General features: G+C 44.4%; 1 protein-coding gene across 3 annotated transcripts in view; it reads left to right on the top strand.

Moving 5' to 3' along the window:
• Nucleotides 1-1,220: 1,220 nt before the first annotated feature.
• The window catches only part of SLC38A1 (solute carrier family 38 member 1), a 42,008-nt gene continuing 17,812 nt past the window's right edge, over nt 1,221-25,416 (top strand). For 2 of the 3 annotated variants that reach the window (XR_005827951.1, XM_040594520.1), the window contains exons 1-6: nt 1,221-1,476; nt 10,003-10,214; nt 17,964-18,039; nt 18,590-18,705; nt 23,479-23,552; nt 25,182-25,274. Coding sequence is in view for 2 of the 3 variants with exons in the window: in XM_040594520.1 (XP_040450454.1) it covers nt 10,096-10,214; nt 17,964-18,039; nt 18,590-18,705; nt 23,479-23,552; nt 25,182-25,274 (478 nt within the window). In the remaining variant the exon portion in view is untranslated. Of the gene's footprint in view, nt 1,477-3,835; nt 3,968-10,002; nt 10,215-17,963; nt 18,040-18,589; nt 18,706-23,478; nt 23,553-25,181; nt 25,275-25,416 lie in introns of all 3 variants that reach the window. The other variant, XM_040594521.1, reaches the window with a different exon arrangement.

Genomic DNA, 25,416 nt, shown 5'->3' with positions numbered 1-25,416 from the left:
GAAATAAGTAAATGAGTAAGAGTGAATTGCAAATACTTTCTTCTCTGCTTTCGGACATGGTGCCTTGCATATAGGGCTGGATGGGGAAACAAGCCCCTGACTGGGAACACCACCACACATGTTTTGTGGATCTGAAATTTCCGTGGGGCTCTGCCTGGTGCTGGTGTGAACCCCAGAGAGGATTATTCACATGAGGAAGTGTTGAAAGAGCAGCCCTTGGCTTAAAACCCTTGGGCAGCTAGCCCTTCCTCTGGCTTCACTCTCATTACTGGGATGATATGGCTCTTGTCCTATGCAATAGGTGTTAATGGGGGAAAAAAAAAAAAAAAAAGCAACGCAAGCACCAAAACCGGAATGCAACTTATACATGCAAAGATGGTAATTTAAAAACACAGCTCTTCATGTGTGTCATCTGCCTTTTTGGCCTGACATCTAGGACACCCAGTAAGTGAACCTCCAGCACAAACACCTCAAGAAGCTTCTGGCAGAGCTAGCCTGAGAGCTTCCCGGCAGCTGTGGCCCTCTGTGAGCAGCAGGGCAAACTGCCCACAACCAGCACGCTCCGGCATCCTTCCGCTCTTTGCCTTGGATATCCCGTGCAAGTCGCTTTGCATGGAGAGAGACCAAGGACTGCGGTGTCAAACCGTCAGCTGCAATGCCGTCTTGCTTCAGGTTTGTTCTTAACAAGTTTTTTTCCATGCCAAAAAGCTCATGCAATGCTTTCCAGAGATTAGGATGGAAATAACAGCGAATTACTTGTGCATCAAATCCCCCTTTGCATCCCAAAGCCTGCCTTGCCCCCGTTGGAAACGCTTTGACCTCTCGCGCAAATGGCAGCACGTTCAGCGCACACATTTCGCACGGCGGAACAGGAAATGGGGTAACACGGCGATGCCACATCTGCTGTGGCCATTGCAGGGGAAACGCCACCAAAAATTCGTCCGCCGGCCTGCCTGCCAGGAGGGGCTTTTCTGCGGGCAAGCCGTGGCGTAAAAAGCGAGAGAAAACCGATCTTGTTGTCGTTGTAAAAAAAGTAGAAAATCGTTTTATTAAAAGAGAAAGGTGTTGAACGTACGTGCGCCCAGAAGGGGGGGGGGGGGGGGGGGGGGGCGGATCCTCTACCCGGGGCCACGGGCGGCCGGGTGGCCTCGGGGGGGGTGGGGGGGGGTGGGGCGGGGGCCCCGCAGGGCTCCGCGTCCCGCAGCACCTGGCAGCTCGGCCCCGGCCCCGGCGGCGCGCCCGCGCGCTCCCGCTGCCCGCCCACCTCCACATGCACACACCCGCGGCGGCAGGGCGAGCGGCGTCTGCCTCGCTGTCTTCGGTTCGCCGATTTGATTTCCCCCCCGTCCTCGCCTCTTTTACTTAAATTTTTATTTCATTTTATTATTATCACTAATTGTTTGCGGGGGTGCTCCGGCCAGCTCCCGCCGGAGAGGGTGGATTATTCCTCAGGGGATACCCGGGCTCCTCGGGAAGGTAGGCAGCAGCTGATGCAATCGGGGGGGACGCGGACCCGGCTCCCCGCGCAGCCTTTGTCTCCGCGCCGCGGGGCCGGAGCCCGCCGCGGGCCGCGCTTTGTCTGAGCCGTGTGCGCGGCAAACACCCCCCACCCCCACCCCAAAACGTGCCTCCTCGCCCCGGGCGCTGCCGATTTCGAACCCCAAGATCGCGCGCGGCGCGGCGGGGAGGGGATGGGGACGGGGAGGGCGGCGGGGATGGGCTTGGGGATGGGGACGGGAGCGCGGCGGGGAGGGGATGGGGACGGGGAAGGGATGGGGACTGGGAGCGCGGCGGTCGCGCTGCGGCGGGGCGGGGGGCCGGGCCGGCCATGCGGCATCTCCCCTCGGCGGCGGCGCGCTGCCGGGCCGGGGCGGCTGGCGGCCAGGATGCTGCCCTAGCCAGCCGCGGCGGCGTGCCTGGAAAAAAAACAAACACACAAACAAAAAAAACCCGACAGACCCGGCAGTCGGCAGCTACGAGCTTTCACTGGCCGCGCCAAAAAAAAAAAAAAAAAAAAAAAATGTTTCCCCCAAGCAAACGTGATGTCTGGAGCTGCGTGGCTGGGCCGCGTGTGCCGCAGCCCCCGCAAGATGCGCGGCCGCGGGTTTGGCCCTGCCTTGCTGGGAGACGCGCTTGCCTTTCGCTTCAGTCCAGCGCTGCCATGGGGTCGGTGGAAGTTTTGCGGTATTCAGAAAATGCAGGCTGGGCCCACGGCGCGCACGCGTGTGTGTGTCCGTGTCCGGGTGTATGTGTGCGTTTGCCCGTAAATACATAGTAACAGCTAAGCTGCTCGGTTTTAGTGAGCCAAAGGCGAGAACAAAACGGTACATTTGGATGCCTGTCTGTGCATTTGCTCACGTGTGTACACGTCCAGCTTGCTCCAATGGCAAAGGTTAGTGCCATTGTTTTTCAGAGTTTGTAATGCAACCTGTAGCTAGGATGTATCTCCTTGTGGAAGAGGAGAGGAAGAGAGGTGTAAACTGCGTGCTTTGTTTATGTGACATTGGAAGGACTGAAAAAAAACCCGTGTTTGGCAGCTGGTTTTGTCGAAGACGAAGCTCAAGTCTGCCTGTGCCACCAGCCGAACTCGCCACGGGTCCTTAGGCCATTCAGCGTCCCACGGACAGCCCTGGGGCATTTCTACTAACCTGTGTTCCAAGTGAGAGTAACATAGTAACCTGTGCTTTGTGGGGCTTCATTCGCCTTTAGGTTTGTTTGGCTTTTACACGTGCTTGAAAGGCAAAATAACATGTACTGGCCATTGTTACGAAAGTCAAGTATTAGAAAAAGATCCTTGTTAATTCGTAAAATAAATAGATTCTGGAAGGAAAAACAAAAAAAAAAAAAAAGAGAGAGAGAGAGAATCCGAGTCTAATAGTCTTAGGTTGGAAGTAAAAACAGGTAAAGGGAGAAGGAAAGAGCATCCTCTGTCTAGCTTTTACTTCATCTGCCACTAAAGCACCAACTTTGTTTAAAAAGCCTCTAAAAGGAAATTCCATCTGTTGCTGAAGGATACAGGGTATCTATAACTGCCCTTTTCAGGCTTGGAGCCCATGCCGCAATTGCTCTGAAATCAACAGGCAAAACCTGCCTGAAATCTAGGAATTGCCATATTGCTTGTGAGCAGAGGCCTTCTGCTGTGGCTCGGTGGAAATTCACTGACTAAAATGGAATCTGCTTCACTGTCATACTGAATGACTCCTATTTGACTTTGCCTTTTTGGAAGGGGTTTTTTTTTTCTGTTTAAGAGGCACCATAGAGAGGGCACTTCACTGAAGCACACTGCAGCATCCTCTGGTTTGTCACTTGAGACTGTTTATGCTGTAGTTGGACCAACTGGGCTCTCCAGGCTGCGTGAGAATGGGAGACGTATTGGCAGCGAGCGCCACGGCTCCACATACCCCTGTGCAGAGGATTATCCCCCGAGTTCGAGGCTTTCTGCAGAGTGCTGTAGAACATGGAAGATCAATTGTCCTTCATCTCCAAATCCTGCTTTTTACAAGGGTTTTAAAGGATGGAAGGGGAGGCACGGCTCTCTCAGCTGGTCCGTTTGCGGGCTGCTCATTGTGGGTCTCTGTCCTACATTTCATTGGAGTTTTCTGGTTTGGGGGTTTGTTCTTTACCAAGGGAAGAGCGGTGACTGAGCAGAAGAAGCCAGGCTTCTTCCTCCTGTGCTCTCCCCTGTCTTTTTCTCAGCTTGCTCATTTCTGTAGAAACAGGCTTAGCACATAGCCTGACAGTAACCACCAATTTAAAGTTTGTATTGTGAAGGCAAATGACATCTGGTAGGAATATTTAAATACTGTAACCCTGAATTCAGTTTCCTTTCTGATAGGTACTTATTGTTATGACTGCAATTCAATCCAAGTTTGAGTGGCCACTCTTGGGGAAAATGGCAGCTTTTTCATGTTGAAAGCGTTTTACGGCCCTTTTGCAGTTAATGCTCATATTTGTGTGAGCTTATCAGGTAAATATATCATCTGCGTCTCTTACAGTCAAGAAAACTGAGGCAAAGAAATTACTTGTAAACTGGGGCAGAGGGAAAAGTGAGTTGTGTATGAACTTAAGCAAAGGGTTCTTGCTTGTATAGTACAAAATTTATTTTAAATAAGAATTTCAGAGCTGCTATTTAGCCCTTATAAATATACCTGGGCAGTATGTTTTGTTGCTGTTACCCATCAAGCCCCACTCATACAGCGCTTCCACTTTCTGTGGAAGAGTTCATTTGTGGTGGTGCGTTCTGGGATCTCTTCAGCAAAACCGAGACTGTTGAGAGGATTTCACAGAGAAATATAATTAGGAAAAAATGTGAGTATATTCCTCTGCCAAATGCCTTCCCTAAATTGACTGGGAAGGGCTCAAAACAAAAATGTACTTAAAACCATTTTCCTTTATGGCTCATCTTTAAGTGTTTTGCCTAAAGTAATGAATCACTGGGTGAATCAGACTGGGATTTTATGATTTCTTATTTGCCTGCCTTTGATCAGCTGAGTAGCCTGTCGAGACTGAATTTGGGACTGTCTTCCCTTTCTTTATGGCAGCACGGAAGGGCAGTGTGGAGAGTGATGGGGCAGAGCAGGAATGTTTTCCTGTCCTGTTGCAGCGCAAGGTCACACAGTATCAAGAGAAAGGCTGAGAATCCATGTTTGTGCTCATCACGTTCTTTTCTGAGTTTCCTCCTCAAGACTTTTGTCATTTGTTGGTTTCCCCCCCACCTCACTTTTTAACTGTTCCCATCCCTCACGCCACGAGGGCTGTGTGAGAGGGAGCCTGGAAAGGAAAGGCAGTGGCTTGCAGCTACCGAGCAAACAGCTGCAGCGCTGGAAGGCCTTAAGCTGCTGCACTGCCCTCGGCCTGGCAGCATTGCCGATGAGCAGGACGGGTTCGTGCTGGCACCACAGTGGTTCTCTGGAGTGCCCTCAAGCCCATGGGGGCTGGTCACTGGCAAACTCACTTCCTTGCACTGCTCCTGCGGCTGCAGCCTGCTGCAGAGGGGCAGAACGGAGGAGCTGGAGGTGATGACATCTCAAGCACTGCAGATGTTTGCTCAGTGGATGTGAGTCAGTCTTTAATTTCCAAGCTCTTTGTTATCTCGGTGGCTCTTCTCTAATATTTCCGTTTTGTCCTTCCTGTAGACGAGGGGTAAATCAGGAGCTTTGTGTTCTACATGTCAGGTGTCACTAATGCTGAACAAAGAGGAGATAGTTGCTTCCCTTCCCAATGTGATACTGTTATATATAAAGCCTATTATTGCTTTTTGTCATTTACGTGAATAGTCCATACACAAGAGTTTCAGGCTCAGTGTTTCATTATTTATGTCCGTGGTGTCTTACTGGTCATATTGCTCTTTGAAACAACTTTCAAAAGTATAAGCAAAGAAAAATGTATCACATCTCAGACTATGAAGGAGTAAAAACAGCTTGTGTGAAACTCAAGCACTGGATTCTGATGATTCGTAACCGACCAAGAGCAGTTTTGGCAAAACTTTTAAGAAGAAAGTTGAGGCATATTTCAGCTTTTAAGCAAATTATTTTGAATTCCGTAATTAAAATTGCTTAGCATGTCTTGGATATTTGCCATTCCCAAGACCATTTGACTGTGGGAAGCGTGCAGTGAATGGAGTGCCCGGTGAGGGTGAGTGTGTGTGCAAGGGCACGTGACAAAAAAACATACCCAGAGGTGAGCAAGATGATGTCCCAAACACCTCTCACATACTCAGTCAGCTTTTGGGCAGCCATGTGTCTTAAGATGGCACTTTTTCAAATATGTCATTTACAGGATATGAAAAAAACCAGCCTGTGAATTAAGCCATCACCATTACCACCAGGAGGGATGATGTTACTGTTAAAAACACAACTTCTAGCGAAGTGTTTTCTGAGATTACACCTCTTCCAGGTACTGCCCAGAAAGGATTCATACTTGAGCCAGCAGAAGTAATAAAGTTTGGTTGTCTGTATTACCATGTTTTTTCCAATACAAACTTTTTAAGCCCATTACTGCTGTTGTGAAATTTCACAGTCCAGAAAACTGGAGTGGCAGGGATATTTTTATTTATTTTTTATGTTTCTGAAGGCAACAGAGAAAATGACCTCAGTTCTTGGAATGTGCTTTAATGGCTTGTGAAGGTCTCAGCGTCCTTGAGAAAAATAAACTCGTTTTATCTTCTTGTGTCATCTCACAGTCCTCCTTCTGAAGTCCACGGCCAGTTGTAATCTTTCCCATATTCTGCAAGGAGCACACAGTGAATAAATTATCCATAATGGGTTTTACAAGACATGTCATGGGATGTTTAAAGAGAAAGACAGACTCCTAGGGCCAGAGCAGTGTTTTTTCTACTAAATGGAGAGGCTGGATCAGCCACCAAACACAGACCTTTGAGGTTCCTTTGGAAGGGTCATTAGCTCTTTCCTGTTTTTTTCTCAGGGTGATTCCTGCTTCAAGGAGTGTTTGTCCATCTGAGTAGAAAAGTTTGAAGCAAGAGCAAAATTCTTACTTCTTCATCTTGATTTACTCTGCGTGTGTCTGGAGAGAGAGGTTTGATGGCAGGTCTCTGGAAATTCTCTTTTTGGGAGGTTTAAGGTTGGGCAGAGTAGCATAGTGACTGGAAGCTATTGGGATTGCTGCAGTCGCTCTTCAGATGATTATTTGCTGCCTTTCAACGTGAAAGTTGAAAGTCTAGGAACTTTTGCCAGCATAGCATTTCTATTTGCATTTACATCATGACATTTCTTGAATGAAAAGGCCTTAAAAATACAAATATTACCATGCTGGCTTCCGTTATAGCTCAGCATCAACATATGCTGAATTTTTATTAGTTGAAGCAATTTATTGATTTTCTTCACACAGCATTAGTGGCACCTACACCTGAGGTGGCAACCTGCTTAGCCCAGCTGTCCCAACGTTGGAGCTCTCTTTAGGAGCAAAGCTATTACATTTGCAAGGGGCAGCTCAGCGTGGCTGCAGACCCCTCCTGTGGGGCAAGATGGATTGCCCTCCACAGCACCTGTCTCTGCTGTAGACGAGGCCAAGCCATGAGCCTGGAATGAGCACTTGACTTGTAGGGAATAAAGCTGGTCGACATGAACCCTGTCCTTTGGGATTGTAATTTTATTTAGACTATGATTTGTCGCATCCGTGAACTTGAAATTTAAAGTAGGTGATTTGGGGGTGAAATTCATGTGACAACCTGTACTCCACTGACTGTGGAGGGTGCTTAGAGTGTTTAACAATAGCAGAGGGTTTGCTCTGAATGTATCTAAGGTAAAGTTATCTTTGCAAAAAAAATTCCATTTACATAGTGTTTTTTTCCAGGTATCACATTTCTATCACCCTTTCTCTCTGAATCTGCAAGTATGTCACAAACTGAGTGTTATTGTCGCTATTAACATCTTCATTTTACAGCTGGAGGTGCTAAGGACAAGTTGGTTATCCTTTGCCAAAGACCTGCAGTGAGTTCATGCCATGGCAGTGAAAGTTTTGATCCCCAGGCCCACAGCTCTCCCGCTCTCCCTTCACCCTCCTCGTGTTTTGGCACTGAGATCAGTTTTTTTCATACTTGGAAGTGCAACGCATTATTTCACTCAACACTTTTTTGGTTTCAGAGTTTTGTTTTAGTGGGGTTCTTTTAGTAAATCGCTTGATCTAGCAAGAACCTGAGGCAGATTCGAAGATTTGCCTCCTGTCAGGAGCCTGCCTGAAACCTGGAATCCACTGAAGTGATTGCTGGTGCTTTAGCTGGCACTGCTTGCACCAAGATTTTGCTCCACCATCACTCAATCAGGTCTCCATAGAATCAGAGTTTTGTTTAGGGCAGAAAAAGCTTGTCACTTTTGCACTGCAAAGATTCCTTGTAAATAAACCAGCGAGCCACGTTCCTGCCAGTCCGGCCCTGCAGCATTTCAGCTACTGAGGGGCAGAAGAGCGAAGCAGGAGCTGCACATCAGTGAGCTGTGAAGTCTGCTCTCCAGCACACAGTTTACCTCACAGGAGTGCTAATTTCAGCCTCTGCTTTTGGAACACTTAATGGGGAATTTATTAAGCGCAGGCAATGTCAAGGCAGTTCTGAAAATCCTCCTGGGAGACAATGATGCAAAACGGCACCCAAAGGGAAGCTTCTGTGCTTGAATTTTAGACGAACCTTTCCACAGGTTTTTTAAATGTCAGGGGATACAGATCTCAGTATAGAGGTTGTCAGGTCTATTAAGAAATTGTTTATTTTAGGAACTCATGGTCACAAGAAGCTCCAGGATTCAGCGGGCTTGGTCGTTGCCACCTCAGCAGTCACCATCTCCTGTGGCTTTATCCTTTTATAAAAAGATCGTGCTTCTTTTCCAAAATAGGTAGACTATTTTATCCCCGCAGCCTCTGGGAAGACTGTTCCAGAACGTCACTGCTAAAACCACCCTCTGCTTGCCAGTCTGCATTCATGTATCAGCAGCCTCAATCCATTCATTCTTTTTATCATGCCAACGTTTTAATACCCGGTCGCTCCCCTGGTATCTGTAGTGGAAATCTCTTCTGTAGAGGAGTTGAAAAGGACCCAGCTCACATCCCCCCAACACCGCCCTCGCACCAGACTGTAGCAAGCCCTCTCTGCCACCATAACCACGTGCTTAGTTGTTCCTTCAGTAGGAAAAAGCAGACCCTGCCCACTGCAAGCCTCGAGGCTAGCCTTTAGACTTTGCACCTGAAATTTGGACAGTTTGAGCTCTTGAGGAAATGTTAAGAGCACATGTAAACTTTAAAACTACATTTCTGAGAAGGTATTTATAGGGAGAAAACTGGTCATTTGCAAAACCCTTTTCGGCGTGGTGGGGATATGGTATAAATCAGAAGTATTTGGTCCTGTAAACTTGATTTGAAACAGGCAGATGTCGTAACTGAACAAGTGAGCTATGTCCTTCTACCTCAACATAGTGCCCTGCAAGATCTGGGGATGTTCCTGCTTCTTTGGTTGCATGTGAGCAGTTTGATGTGTTTGAGGTAGCCCTGGGAATTTAAAAAATATCCCCAAATTAATCTGGCATCTATGTGTTCATCACATACCCCAGGGTGAATAGTTGTTGGGCAATACTGCAGGAAATTCATTCACAAAATGGGAATTCAGAGAGCTGTGGTGCAGGGACTTGTTTGTGAATAACATCCTGTTGCCTCAGCGCCGCGCTGGAGTTGTGGCTTAGCTGAGAGTGGTCAGACTCTGGAAAATGTTGGTCTTTCAGCTGATTTGCATTGCTGATGAGGAAATATGTCACTGTAGCAGACTTGTCTGATCTGCCTTTGGTGTTATTCTTGGTGCTTTTATGCAACGCATCTATCAGAGGAGAGATCACCTGATCTCTAGATAATAACTGCTTAACACAAGATATACATTACTCTTTCTTCCCGTGATACATGAGCGTAGGGATTTGTTTTTGTCTGTTTCTGTCCTTGCTTAGAGTAAGTTTAACGATACACAAAGCATCCTCTGCACATCCTCTTTACCAAAAAACCTTAACATATTCAAATACCTGGAATACAGATATTAGTAGAACAGAGTACTGGGATAACTATCCCTCTGTTCTATCCACTTAGCAACAGCATGGACACAATGTATTTTATAGTTTTAAGACGGAAAGGAGAACATACAGAAGATGAATGCTGAATATCGAAATGGGACTTGGACAAGAAAATAATTTTTATTCCTTAATTTGCAGGTGGTTAATCTTTTTTTCCTGAAACAAGTAGGATTGGTTTGCTTGCTAGTTTATAAATACAGATGCTGTCTTCAGCATTTGGTTGCCGCACCAGGTAAATTTGTAAGGTTAGTGAAGCTGATCGCATAAGGCATATAAGGTTACTACTGTTCTGCAGTGTGTTTAGGTTTATAACCTGAGGTCCTTCTAACGGTACAAAATTGGTTGGCTAAGGCCAGTCTGTCTTGCCCAAGTTTCACTGGTTTTGTCTGATGATACCGACTGCTGTTGGTGGTATACATCTTGAGTTTTTTTCTTTTATTTTATTTAGGTTGCTGGCAGCGTGGCTGCAGTTTACTCACAGATACCAACCAAACGTTAGTGTTTGGAGAAACACTTGGATAGGTACAGTTCCTCACCCAAGATGCCTTTCAAAGCTGGATTAGAACTGACTGAATTGCAGAATATGACTGTCCCTGAAGATGATAACATCAGCAATGATTCAAATGATTTCACAGAGGTGGAAAATGGCCAGATAAATAGGTAAGTATTTTTCCACTGATGCTGCCTGTGCTAAGAAACACACTGTTTAAAAACAGCATTCTAATTTTCAGTATATGTCTTGAATTATTCATTATCAAGTCATGCTCCATTTGAAGATGTAATTTGAATTTCATATGTGACATCTGTCGGGCATAGGCTGCAACAGCGGATAAAGCAAACAGCGGCAATTTATTCATCGTTTTGAATCTTCCAAATCAGTCTAATAAAATGCACAAACATATAATGTAGCAAAAAGCCAACATTTTGAAATGTCTGCTTGCACACAGCAAAGAAGTAATAATAATTAATACAATTAGACCAATGGCATCACTTGGGGCAAATCTCTTTGTTGACCCTTGATCTCTGATATGACAGTTTTAACTTCCCTGGCCACCTCCATGCGTCCAAGCCTGTGGGGGTTTACAGCTGGCATGGTTGACAGCAAAGGTAGTGTCAGTCTACGTTCGCAATTCGGCAAGATAAACTGGGCAGTGGCTCGTGCTCCCTGAGGCAGGGATGGCAGGAAGATGGTAAAAGAGACACTTAAGCCTATCTCATGTGAAGTTAAAAAAATGCATCTATTTATCAATATTGGTGAAAGTTACTGGGTTTGTTTATTATTAGGCTGTAGGCTTTTGCTGTAAGCTGTGCAGTCATTTCCAAAGAGCAGTCTGTTCCACCTGAGAGTGGTTCTTCAGGCCTTCCTACCAGCCTCCAACAGGTGCTGAGCTGTCCTGTTTGCAGAAAAGACCTACTGACAGGCCCTGTTTGGGTTTTGTGAGCTGTAAAACAAGAAGCTGCTTTTTGATCAAACTTCCTGTTCAAATATTGCAAACCAAGGTGGAGCACACCAGCCATCCAGCGCCTGTGCAGGGATCCAGCCCTGCCCAGCACTGGTGCTGCTGGGAAGCTTCTGCTGGCACATCATCCTGCTCCTTTACTGCTGGGCTGCTGCCACCTGTGTTTATGGTCCTTAAAAACCTCTTCTCTTGCCCTTTCTTCCTTTTAGCAGCAGCTTCTCTGCCTACCCAGAGAAACTCACTTTCTAGTGTAAAAACAACATTAAGAGCTGTTTTTCCCCAAGTGAGGTAGAGTTGTGTGGCTCTCACAGCTGTGTGAGCAGCCAGGGAGCTTGGCAGTGGGTGCGGGAATAAGGACCTGGCATTGGCCATACAATGCATGTAGCAAAACCAGCCAGCCATACCCTGGGACTGAGTGGGGGGCCATGGCTGGTGGCGTGGACAAGCCCCCTGGCAAGAGGGTACCAGCCTGACACACACACACCCCCCCCGGGGAAGTCCCGGGGCGGTCGCCAGCTGCACTGTGTAGTGGTGCAACCGCAGCACAGCTGCACTGAGGAAGATTAGAGCTGGTCAGGAATTTTCTGATGCAACTGCTTTGATGGAAAGTGCCAAAATGAAACACAAACCACTTCTGTTAAAAAAAAAAAAAAAAAAAAGGAAGAAAAGGCAAGAGCAAGGAAAAAAACCTTCCAACTTGCCAAACCAAAACAGTTCTAGTATGAACCTGCTTGCTTTCCTGCTGGCTTACTTCATAAGGCAAGGAGCTCAGGGGCTGACAGTGGTAAATTTGCTCCCTGGAGCCTGCTGAGGATTTATATCCTCGAGAGAAGGAGTGGCTGTACTAGGCTGGCTGTGCCTCCCCAGCACTTTGGCTGGTGCCACCAGTAACTGTTACAGGGGGAAAAACCCTGTTAGCACTTGATCTTTTAGTGAGTGTTTATGGAGGGTGCCTATGTGCCTGATCCCCTGTGGTCACAGTGTGCTTGTGGAGTCAGGGCATAGTAAGCGTGGCAAGGTCTGGGTCGGATCCAGATTGCCTGCAAAGGGAAGAAGGAAAGTGGGGCAAGGAAAGAGTGTCACAAACCCAGAGGCAGAATTTCTGATTACTGTTCTGGCTTTTAGGTCTGATCTACATATTCCACAGTTTTCCATTCCTTTCTGGTTAACTTTTTTCCTCTGCAGAGTATCATTTGGTTGTAGGATGTAGCCCATTACAGTTGTCGAGTATCCCTCTTGCTGGGGCACTCACAGCACAGCTACTTACTCATGCATCCCATACATGAGTATTTTGCCCTACATATCCCAGTGTGTTCGTGTTCCCCTCCATGTGTAAAATGAGTTTCAAGGCAGCTCATGCTGACCACAGCTTCCAGCGGCCGCAGCAACTGCGGCACTGGTGCAGCCCCATCAGCAACCCCTGGGGCTGAGGCTGTGGCTGAGTCGCCCATGGCTACTGCCCTGAGCCAGCACCTCCATGCCGATGCAGGTGATGAGCAGGTGGGCAGCCCCTGCTCTGTACCCCATGCCAAATACAGCCTGAAAGGATGTGGTAATTCCCTTTCTATAACTATTTTGGCAAACGCCCTGTCTCCATGGAATAGAGGGGAACAGACGTACGGAATAACATATTTTGTGCTGCCTGGCACATGGCGCAAGGCCTTGTGAAACTCCAAAGTCCGTCAAAATCAGTGGAATTTTTTATGTTGATTTCACTTGAGCTTTAGATTAGATCTGTAATTTTCAACTAACTTTTTTTCATTGTTTCAACCTGTTTGATTTTGCACTCTGTATTTAATTTAAACACTTTTTTCTTCCAGTGCATAATTTTTCAAGCTTAATCTAGAGCAGAGTTTTTAAGGGTCTTTTGGAGAAGGTACACAACTGTTTCCTGATCTGGTTGTAAACTCCAAATATTTCTTGATCTGGTAAAAAAATTCTCTAGTTTCCTTTGGAATTCCAGCCTTTTCTGAACCTAAATATGCAATCATGTATGTAGTTGTATGTAGGGAGGGGATGTTGTTTGGAAGGGGCTGTATTGGGAGGTTTTTGTATTGTATTGATTTTCTTTGTATGCAGATGTTGAATTTCTTTTTGGAATGTCAGTAAAGAGACTTGCATCAAATCTGGATGTGGATTTGGTGACTTTTAACGATGTGTCCTGGCTATAAAATTTTGCCATCTCTGCACATAACTGTAAACCAGTATTTAGATGACCTACTCCTTATCTGTAACTATGACAATGCTCTCAGGAAGCAGACGGCTGAATGGCTGCCTTGGTTTACAGCTACTAATTAGTTATCAGCACCCCTTGCTCAGTCAACAAAGTTGTTGGTAGATATACCCAGAACTGGTCCCAGTTTCATAGTGTAAGTCAGACCAAGGTTTCTTCTGCATTTCTTGTTCCTGCCTGCCCTGGAAATCTTTGCTGTTGCTGAAGTTAGTGCTCTGTTTAAGAAGCTGCCTAAGGATAAAGTTCTGTCATCTTGGCAAAACTAGCTTTCCCTAACAAATGTTAAAGGCATTGTCAAATACCGCTTTAATTTAATTATGCTTAAACAGATCTCAGACGGCTAAATGTTTTTTGGCTAACTGCTTAGCCAAAATGGTTAGCTCAGGGATATCATCTTAATCAAACATTTCTCATTTAAGTCCTTTAAGAAATTGTATTTGGAAACCATGGTTAAACATGGTCCTTTTAAAAATATCAATAACACTAAGTTTCTACTTAGCACTGAATCAGACCATGAAAAGAATTAGACGAAGAAATTCTTTCCAAGCCAACCGTGAGTCTTCAGGCATCACAAGGATGAGCTGATTATTTTTTGGCCAGGGTATTTTATTAATGTGTCTGAAAAGGTTTGTATAAGCTGTTCATACTCAGCTGTGATGTAGGAAACTCAACAGGAAAGCAGAAACATATAAGAACAGGTTATGACTTTTAATGATGAGTAAAGCATTTGAAATGGAGACAACAAACAGCACAAACAGATTTCATGCTTGTCAGGGAGTCAGAAGGCTTTGATGGCACAGACAGTCCTACTGCGCATTTCCACAGCACCTGTCACAGTGGCCTCTAGTCCTTGGGAGTGCTGGGAGAGGCTGGAGTAAACAGTCATTTCACTTCATTCATATCATATTTGTAAAGGTCAAATATACAACATTCTATGACAATGAATAGCTTGCTTTCTAAGCACATCTATTAAGCAGAGCAGATGCATGTCACGGTTTAACTAGAAGCTCCAGTATTCCAACATATGTTCCCTTTCATATGCTATAGAGGAAAAATTAAAAAATGTTTATACAAAGCAAAATCTTGGGGAAATTTGTTTCTGTTGAATCCATTGGATTACCTTTTCCCTAGTTTTTCGGTTTGGTTTTGGTTTGGTTTTTGGTTTTTGGTTTTTTTTTTAATATAAGTTCAGTAACGCATTCCATTATGGAAAACGTAGACTGTCATAAGTTACGTCTGTACCACCTGCTGAGTGTGGTCCCAAGGCAACCTTCCTGTCTGGACTTGCAGGTTAAGTTGCCAGCAATAGCAGATGCAGCACAGCCTCTGGATCAGGCAGACCCACATCCCCCACCACTGCATTGCTGCTGAGCTTTCTGGACAAGCCATCCCGGGGCTGGGAAGCAGGTGCTGGGAAACACCCCATAAAATCTGGGTGCAATGCTATTTACCTTGTGATTTGGGAGCCCAATGGCCACATTTCCATGTCTGACTGAGCCCTCCCATACACATCATACAGCATAAATGGAGAAAAATGTGCAGCGTGATGTAAACACAGGGTGGATGAGGAGCCCAGCTTGTAATGAGAGATGAGATAGTGGACAACAAGCCCAGTGCATTTTAATGTAGGACTAAGCAAAAGAAAGTACTTCGGGTCAATGTATCAAATCAGACTAGTTTCCTTACAAGTCCCACCTAGAAGAAAATAGTGTGTTTGTTGGCCACAGAAGATACTAGTTCTGCAGAAGCTGTTTACTCTGTCAAAAGTATTCTAATGGAAAGTCCCACGGTCGCTTTATATTCAAGCAGGATTACTCAAGTGTTGTCTTTATTCTGTGTTAGTTCTTTAACAATAATTTTCATTGAACTTTAATAGCAGGTGGCAATAATAATCATTTTGGGGGTTTTGTAATTATTAAGGGAGGACTGGCTGCGGAGGGATGAGGAGAAGTGGGGGGAACAGACCAGTTACTTCTATCATAACTCTTGACAAAATCTAAAATGACACATGATCTTCATAAATGACAGAAGAAGGCAAAGTCCACAGACGTTCCCAGCAGCACTTAGAAATCCAAAAGAGACAAAACTCTTCTCTGTGCTCCTGCCTGTACAAATTGCCTGCGGGGTGTTTCAAGAGAGAGCTGGAATGTCTTTTTCAAACTGTTCACACTCTGCTGCCTGCATTCAAGAGATGTGCTTTAAACAGACATGAAAAAGAAAAAAAGCACACGCTCTGAATCAGGTTGAGATTTTATTCCACGAGGATGAAATACCTACACGGTGAGCTTTGGAAAGTTAATTTTGGATCAGTCTATCTTAGAAGTGGTAGCTTTTTGCTTCTTAAAACAGTGGGGGAGGTTCAGCCATCTATTCCAACTGCATTAGGACTGGTAAACCTGGCACAGTGTCTATATTATGCAGCAAATTAGTTGCTGAAGTTAGTAGTTTAAAAAATACAGGATAAACCTATAGTTGGTTTTTATTGATATAAAGAAAGTCAAAGCAGACCAATGGGTAGGAGTCAAAGCTGCAACAAAACCAGCAAAAATACTGCATACATTTTTCCAGCTATGACCAGTTTTAAGGGATAAACTCAAAATGTGTGTGTATGTAGTATACAAAGTTTTAAAGACACAGAGCTCAGTGTGTCAGTTGTGGAAGCCAAGTCGTCATTAGAACTGCACAGTTTTGGCAGGCGCTTAGAAGCTGTGCTAGCATATATCACTAGTAATGGGGCCACAGTTGGGGTAGTGGGGAAGTTTGATAAGAGTTCTGTCTTTATGAGTTTGCAGTTATATTGCCAGCCTGAATACCACTGGATGTACTCAAATGATGCACAATCTTGAGTCACACTTTGAACTATACATCACTGACCAGTAGACATTCCCAGCTGTGGGAAGGGACCAGCGGTACTGCTCTGTGTTCACCATATTGTTTGTCTGTTTTAATCTAAGAAGAGCCACCTTAATTTACCTACGGCAAAAAGGATCTCTGACACTTGGTGACAGCCCCTGGTTGGGTACGTAACACGTACAATGGCTGACGCATTAGCCAGTACAGCCTAAGAACCATCTGTGGATTTACAAAGATGCCAGGGACTTAATTGTGCATAAACCTTCAAAAGATGAAAAGCTGAAAGAATGCTTTATACAAACTAAAATGTTTGCTGAAGACAGAATCAGGGAGAAAATTACAGCTCATCTAAATCAGAAGTGTCGTAAATCCCAAGGATACCGACACAGCCACAGGAGGCAAATCTTGTTCTGGCAAGTCCCTAAATGTGGATATATCAGGGACACAGAACAAGTAAGGGGCGCAGAGAAAGAAAAGCTGGTTATTCTGTGTTTCCCTGCACAGAAGCGTTTAATTTTGCAGTGTGGTGAATTCAGTACTGAGTTTTGAAAGACACTTACATGAAAATCCAGTAGCCCAGAACAGTGCACCAACAGAGCATGTCGCCCGATTCAGGATGGTCTGGGTAGTTCTGGCAGCATGCAGCACCCCATCCTCCTCCTCATCATCATCCTCTTAGCTCCAGCCATACGGGCCCTACAGGGGCCATTTAGGGCTTCGTGGGTGCCGCAGAGTTGCCTGACACAGGGGACAGACAGGGTCTTGTAGGGATCCATGGCAGAATGATGGCAGCACTAAATCATAAGTACAATTAAAGCCTTATTTTCTTAACAGGGTGTTATGATGAGTGTAGAACAGAATTTATGATTAGAATGGCACAGGATTTCTACAAGCAGAATCAATGTAGTACAGTCTATAAGTAGCATAATACAGAATTTATAATACAACTTATGACTTCTAATCACCTGGACCCTGTGCAGATTGCGTCAGATCTTAATACATGGTTTGCTGTATCAATATATCAATCATAATCTAGACTCAAATCATATGAAAGAATGCAAGTGGCTCCGTCCATCCTCAGAGGGAGCAGAAGACAGTGGGGGTGTCCCTGGCCACCGGGGCTCCCAGCTCTCACTGTCTAGCAGCAGCTCAGTCCAGGTCCCCCTCTTAGGACTTGTAACTGGTTTGATTTTACAGACAGTGCTCTGGGTGCTGTCACACTTCCCTCTTCTGTGAGGTGGTCATCAGCACCACCTTGGTGGGCCCAGTGCCTGGGACCAAGGCTGGCAAGGAAGGGAGTAACTGGGCTGGCACCCAGGAGCCTTGAGGTCGATAGGGAGGGGAAGAAGAAATCTTGTTTGTCTGTTTGGTTCACAGGATCTTCAGGGCCTGATGATGAAGGAAAGAGAATGAATACACGACCTGCTCGGTCACAAAGAACAGCTGCTTGCCTTACAGAATGGCGTTAGTTATGCCAGCCATGTGAGCAGGGGTTGGGAGCGGGGGGTACCAGTCACACGCACCTTTGCAGGACACCAGGAGAAGTATCTCCTCTTAGTGTCTGTGCAGACAAGTTACTTTCCTGTCCACAAAATTGGTGCTGCTGCTTTACCACACCTCCTAAAAGACCGTTCTGTAGATGGACATTTATTCTGATCTTGTGCTAGTGTTGCCTTTATTGATGCCCAATGTACGCTGGTATTAGTGAAGCATGATCCAGCTCATGAAGTAGTTAGGAGTTCGACCTCTTTTCACATACAGTTTTTATATGTTGCATATTTTGTAATTGTATGCTGCTCATGGAATTAATGTGTTCATATTTTCTAAACACTTGCTGGAAATAAATACTCTGACATCTTTCAGCAAGTTTATTTCGGATCGAGAAAGCAGAAGAAGTCTCACAAACAGCCACCTGGAGAAGAAGAAATGTGATGAATATGTAAGTCTCTCTTGCTCTTCTTTTCCCTGTCAAAACAAACTATGTTGTGTATATGACGGGCCTTTAGACACGGTTTTCAAAAGTGCTGGACACACACAATTATAACTGAAATTCAGGTTCCAGTAGGAGCTGCCTGTGCTCAGCACTTTAAAAAAAAACAACCAAAAAAAAAAAGCATTTTGGTTGAGTTGACGCAAGGGAATCCCTCTGGCCTGTGTTAAGCAGGAAGACCTTACAATGTATGAATCATGTGCCTAAGGTGTTTCACAGGTGTAGCGAAAGATGGGGTTTAAAACTGGAAGTGTAGTATGAGTTATGTATTGCTGATACTGTTCTGTCAGCTTACAGAATCTACAGGACTGCGATCAGAGTGTAGCTGTGACAGGGTTCAGTGACATTTTTTCCTCTTTCAAACCAGTTTTAATTAAGCCATTTCCATAGCAGTAGTTACTCATATCCGATATATCACCAAACGTGGAGTTTGAAGCATAGATGCATTTCCCTGCTCCATTCCAAGCTGTCACTGACATGTCTGTCTTTGCTTCTCCAGATCCCAGGAACTACTTCGCTGGGGATGTCCGTCTTCAACCTCAGCAATGCAATTATGGGCAGTGGGATTTTGGGCCTCGCTTTTGCCTTAGCCAACACAGGAATTCTCCTTTTCTTGTGAGTATTCATGTGGTGAATAGCTGATCTCTGTGCAGTTTCACTGCATTTAAAGAACGCGTGCACTGCCAGCAAACGGAGGGATTTATAGTCCATCTGTAATCAAGTACAGCATTCAAGCCTGAAAATGTTAGCTACAAGTTTCAGACATTTTTTTTTCCATCAAATTTTTTGGGGAGAAAAGCCGTGACTTCTAATGCTAGCAAATTAAGTCCATGTTATTTACTACAGACCTGAGCCTAGCCAGGGATTTTTCCTGTAGTCCACAAGCTACACGTATATCGGAAATACTCAGTAGTAATAGCTGCAGTGGGATAGTACCTAGTGCTTCCTTGTGTCACAGGATCTCCAGAGCTTTCATCAAAGCATGGTGCAATAACTACTTTTTTCTTTTTTTTTTAAGCAAGAAAAAGAATATTTATATTCCTTTATATGTTACATATAATATTTTCATCTCACTCCCACAGTTTCATCAGTTTCTTATGTGAGAGTCCTTGAGAGCCAACATAAATACAGCCAAGATTTTAGTATAAAAAGAGTTGAGGTAGAATACGTAACTCCAGCAAAAAAAGCACTTTGTAAAGGAGAATTTTATAGTTTAAAAATGAAATGGTGCCAGTGAATGAGTAAGGCACAGTGTTATTCTGTGTTATTCTGGATCGCAGTATGAGACATTTCATTGTGAAAAGTGATTGTTAAGAAATCAATTGGGAATTGTGTGCAGATTTCAATGATAAATGTTCATTCAGGAAGAAATATAATGATTTACAATCTTTGAGAACTGTTCAACATGGTTATTGAGTTTACAGATTACTCTAGAGAGGTGTCGTTTCTTGAATGTCAAACCTAAAAATCTAGAACTTTCGTTATTTCTTAGGTTTTGGGGAAATACAGAATATGAGCCTTGTATATAGCAGAGTGGATGGCCAGAGTGGTACATATAGCCATCTGCTCTGGGGTTTTGTGCCAGAATAGCTACATCCATGCTGCTAGCTTACAATTTGCTGTGCTTGGGTAAAATCTAGGAATAATCCGAGGAGTTAATCCATTTACATTAAGAATGTACAAAGTCCCCGAATTGTGTTGTCACGAAGCTAAGCTATAAAGTAGCTGGGCTCTAATTTAGGTCTCTCTTATGCAGAGTGACTGAGGTTTTTTTGCTGCTTTTTTTACACAGCAGTCTAACCTATGTGTGATATCCACCCATGCTCTGACAAGCACACCTCCAAGGGCACAGACTTGTGATTGCAAAAACTGCTGTAACGAGAAAAAAAAAAGGTTACCTCTCTCCAGCCTTGTTACTTCTTCTGTGATGATAGACGATCAGCCAAGGGGCACCCTCAGTTTCTCCTGACCACTTTAGTTTTCTGTAATCTCGTCCTCTTCTTTCAGCAGTTTTTCATGAGAGTTAAGTGAAATTTGAAATGTGTTTGCTCTAAAGGATGTAAAAAGCCAATTTCTTTGAAGTGAAGTAAACACCAGAGAAACTTCTAAGAACTTGTGATGGCCTGAGTAGCGAGCATGTAGATCTGTACCACCACATTGTACAAAAAAATGCCAAACCTGAATGTAGAGATTCTATACAGTCAATAACATCACTACTCTCTACAGAATTAAGTGTGTGTATTTAAAAGTAGATAATTGGTTTTGTTAGCTTTATAGATCGGTTGGCCTGGAGATAGCCCAGCCTGCTGAGATCAAAGATAAGGAAGCTAGCAGGGCCTAACTAGCCAGGCTAGCAGAACTTTCCCCTTTGAAGCCTGGAGATAAGGGATCCTAACGTGGTGTGTGCAGTTATCCTGAAAGTTGAAGAGCTTTAAGCATTCTTTTATCATGGAATAACCTCAGAGTTAAACCTAGTCCATTAGTGTTAGATTTTTTTCTCACATTCTCATTCACTGCATTTTTCCCATAAATGTAAAGTTCTGCTGTTGCTATCGCAGGTAGATCTTGGAACCATTTCTGCTTTTCAAGTGATTAAAGATAAGAGGCTGAGCAATACTTTCATTGCTTTTTGCACATAAGAAAGCACTTAAATTCATTGCTCTTGAGTAGCACATTTCTGGAAAGTTTCTAGGTTGCTTTATCCAGTTTTGGCATGCATCAACCCTGAAAAGTAAAAGGCAGAGGCAGAAAAATTAAAGGAGCATTTCCAATGCTAACGAAGCAGATCCAGCCCGATTTCCACTCACAGCTCCTCTCACAACTTTTAGACTGCTGAAGTGTGGACTGCCATGCACAACTGGATCAGTTCAGAACCTATATTTGTGGCATTGAAAATAAACATGTCAATGAGTATATACTCTCACATCCTATTTGCATAATTTAGTGCCGTAGCAAAATATCATGCTTTCTAGGCAAATAGCTGAGGTGGGAAGTCAGAAGAATTTAATCCCAGTATTGTTGATTACTACAACCTAGACCAAAGAAGAGCATCCTTTACTGTATGCAAAAGCTGAGAAAACCTTGCTGCAGAAAGATGCCACAAAAAGCTTGGAAAGTTCAGAGGTAGGCCAGACCACCTAGGGATGGCAGGAGCACTTGTTGCTGCCTGTGGTTTCGTGCTGGAGAGCGAGGACCAGAGTGATGGATTACGTTGCAGAGATACGGGCCGGCAAGGTGCCTCAGCCTGCTTTTAGCCTGGCACTGCACGTGATCTGAAAAACCCTGCTGAGCCACGGGGGCTTCTGGGAGGCCATATGGTAGCAAACCCCATGCTCTGCCATACTCTTCTGCACCCCATACCTTATGAGGGTTCAGAGCTATTCTGTGCAATAAGGCAGGTTCTTCTGCCTCACAGGCCTTCTGGCCCCAAAGCCTGGGAATCCACAGAGGGCTGAGGACAGCCCATGTTTCAGATGAACTGGTAATATGGCAGCTGGGAGCAAACAGCAGTGGCACTGCAGGAACAGGTTGTTCTTCCCAGCACTGGATCAGTCCCCTGCCCTAAACTGTTGGAGGGAGGTGACTTTTGCACGTGCTGCTTGCTTGCATAGCTGCCAGGACTTCTTTAAAAGCAGACAAAGTTAAAAGCAGGGGAGTGCTTATGGGACAGCAGCACAAGCTCCCTGCTTCTGTTTTGAATTTGTGCAGAGCAAGTGACATGGGCATTTTCATTCCTTTCCAAGGGGTGGTTCTGGCGTGAATATCCCTGTCCATACCAGAGTCCTAACACAAACAAGTTTTTCATACAGCACTAATGAAAATGCCAAGTGTCTCTGCAAGAACCCTATGGGGAACTAAGGACAACAGATCAGCGAAATACCTGGCTGCTTGGGAGTGTTATTTTTACTGCAATGGCTCTGTGAGCTCAGTGCCTGAAAAAGGGGAGCTTTTAATATTGAAATAGACTTGATGCTGGCCTGCGGAGCCGGAGCCATTTGGGGCTGGGAGTGAGTCAGCCCAGCAGCTGAGAACCAGGGGCTGTGAGCACCGAGCCTGCAGGCAGACAGGGGCAGAACAGCTCTGCAGGGAACATGGACAGGAGCAGGGCTTAGCAAATCTGTACAAAATGGAGCAGAGTGACCTCAGCTAGTACAATCTCCCTTCCCTTCTCACGGAGAAACACCCTTTGGGCTGTACAAACAATGTGTTGTTATTGTCAACCATCATTGTTTGTTGGCAAAAGAACAGTTCCTCCTATCACCTCTTTATGTTTCTCCCTGTTCCTCTGGCCCCAGGAAACTTGTGGGTCATTATTTGGTGCTAAAGTATTTCCAGTCTAAAATAATTAAAAAAAAGAGGGGGAGGGGGGGGAAGCTTCTCATGCTGTCCTATGTATTCCTATGGCAAAGATGTGTTGCTGCCTATCTATGGCAGCAGCTTGCTTTCTGTTAAATTTTAGGCTTGTTTTTCTCGGTGTCCTGAGGGTTGTTGTCATAATAAAGAGAGGAATTGCCAACAGATTGCCTGAATGCTCTTCACACACATTATGAAAACATCATCAGGTCTTTGTGTGTCAGAGTGTTGGAGGGGAAGGCACACATGGTGCTTGGCTTAAAGACAGAGAGTAATGAGCAAATGTGGTTTTATGCACTTAGCCCCCAGCACTGACTAATTATCATTTGTGCCAGCAAGTTCCCTGCGCAAACAGTTTGGTCATTACTTCCTGCAATTCTTCTATGTGAAGTCAAATTATGGATCACAGCAGACCAGAAGTGGCATCAGTGAGGGAACACCAGTCTCCACCTGGACAAAGCATAAGCCTTCGGTCTCTGCCTTTATTCCCAAGGGAAGCCAGTCGAGCCTTGACTTCCCTCCTCTTCCCCCTCCCTGGGCACTGGGAGGAACATAAAAAGCCATTTGGGCACCCCTTCGGTAGCATATGTCCTGGGAAAAGATGCTTCCATTTGATAGGAAAGTCCTTAAATAGAGGACTTTGAGATTTTTACTCTGCTTCCAGAACAAAAGCTTTAGAGCGGGTAGTGAGGGACATACCTCGGTTATCTCTGTTCTGATTAAACCTTAATTCCTATCTGATAAGACATCTTTATTCTTGCTTCTTTCAGTGTGGGGAGGTGAAACTCACAGGCTGTGCTCTGCAGCGCTGCCAAGTTTTACTTGGTTGAATCCCTCTGCATGCAGGGGTTACTACCTCCATGGCGGCGTGGTGGAACTGCAAACAGCATACGACTCAAGCATTTCTAGGGCTTTTTGTGTTGTCAGAAGAGTAAAAAAATTATCTCAGAGTCAACATGAATGTAACCTGACATGAAATATTGAAATGTTAGAGCTCAGCTTTTACAGTAAGCTTCATTTTCCATTCTTTTGTAGGCTGCTTTTGGTTTCAGTGACACTGCTGTCTATTTATTCAATATATCTCCTGTTGGTGTGTTCAAAGGAAACAGGTAATTTAAGATGTTATTATACCATTTCAGTAGACTTGTAAAGAACAAGAGGTGAAAAGTGCTCAAATAAGGCCAGGTGCTCTGTGTAAGGCGGAGTTTCTATCACATTTCTGGCACAATAGAAAGACCTAACACATTTTGGGTCAGAAGTCCAGAATTAACAAGAATTTATGATGTGGCAATGGAGAACAGCATCTGACCATCACTATAAAGAGAAAAACTTAGAACAAAAAGTAAATTCTACTACCATCAAATGTTGTTTTCGTGAGCTAGAGGGAACAGCTCGTATAGTTTCTTTGCATTACAAAACCAATTGCAAAAAAAATATAATGAATCTTTGTCTGTGGTGAAGCTTACCTGGAAATAGTTTGACCTTAATGGTTAGTGTGAAATTCCTGATAGCCTTTGTGGTATAGTAGTACGTTGCCTAGAAGAAAATAAAAGGGAACAGTTTCTCCACAGAGGGAAGTGTATTTGTAAGCAAAATATATTCTAAACACAGAAATGAGAAGTTACCTACAGTGTTAAATGTCACTGTGCTCTGAAGTCCAAGAGTCTCTTTCCTTGGGTAACAATCTCTGAAGCCTGAGTCTGGAAATTATCTGTGCACAAGAACACTAATATTTTAATATGTAATTGGACACACAAGAGTTACGGTTACAGCATGTATAATGGCAGCAACTGCCTATTTAGATTAGGTACGTATGCCTAATTGTGGACACATTTGTGCTTTGTTAGTTCCCAAAAATCTACACCTTGGTTTCTATGCTGCTGGTACATTTAAGCACAAACTTACTGTTTATACAAGCTTCAAAGCAGAAATGTCAGCTATAAGGAAATACAGAGAAAACCAAACAATGGGATGCATTTTAAAAATCATCTGTACAGTGTTACATCTGCAGTATTTCTCTTTCTGTTCTCATGCATCTCACCATCTTCACAATGCCCAGTCTTTTTCTCAGCCCAAATCACAGCCAAGGAAAAAAAATTACCAGAGACAAACCAATTAATAGAGGAGTTTCTCAAGCTTGACAGATGTTTAAAAAGAAGGTTTTGTTATCCTTTATACCTTTTCCTGCTTTTACCAAAAACATTCCAGACTGAGAATTCACAAGTTAAGGCTTCGTGATTAGAAATTGTAAATCATCTTGTGAACTATTGGCTGCCCTCATTTGGATCATTTAGTCAATCAAAATAAGCGAAGTTGCAGAATCATGGTACTGTGTCTGCTGTCGCTAGGCTGCCAGTGCTGACTTGTGGATCCTGCTGTACCGAGTTTTGTCTGAAGAGGAGGCTTTCTACATCATTCTCACTGCAGGCTCAAACCTAATATACCAGGATAGGGATGCCACAACTTAATGTGTCACTAGGGGTATAGACAGACTCATTAAAGGGGTGTAACAGCCTCATTAAGAGCTCCAATTTCAAAACTGACAGCCAGTGATAACATTTATAGACGTCAAGAAGACATTCCTACATGTTTCAGCCCTAGTAATTAAAAGAGAGCTCTCTATTTACTTGCAAAGGGCAGATATGGCTGCGCAAATGGGTGGTTAGCTGAAGAGGAATTTGAGTCAACGGCTTTCGCTGGCTTATTTGTTACCTTTTCCTTTGTTTCTTTTCACGCAGGCTGTATGGTGTATGAAAAGCTGGGTGAGCAGGTCTTCGGTACCCCAGGGAAAATGATTGTCTTTGGATCCACATCTCTCCAGAACGTTGGAGGTAAAGGAGATGAGGGGTATAGAAAAACAAAACCCAGGAACATCTTAATAATGTTATGGCTACCAACCAGTTAGGTTCCTCCTTCTCTCAGTGACATCTTCATGTTCTTTAATACAGCTGTGGCTAACACATTGCACACAGC

Source organism: Falco naumanni, chromosome 5 (genome assembly GCF_017639655.2).
Source record: "Falco naumanni isolate bFalNau1 chromosome 5, bFalNau1.pat, whole genome shotgun sequence".
In the NCBI taxonomy this organism is placed as follows: Eukaryota; Metazoa; Chordata; class Aves; order Falconiformes; family Falconidae; genus Falco; species Falco naumanni.
The sequence above is the reverse complement of the archived record's forward strand: the minus strand, read 5'-3'. Positions and strand labels throughout refer to the sequence as shown.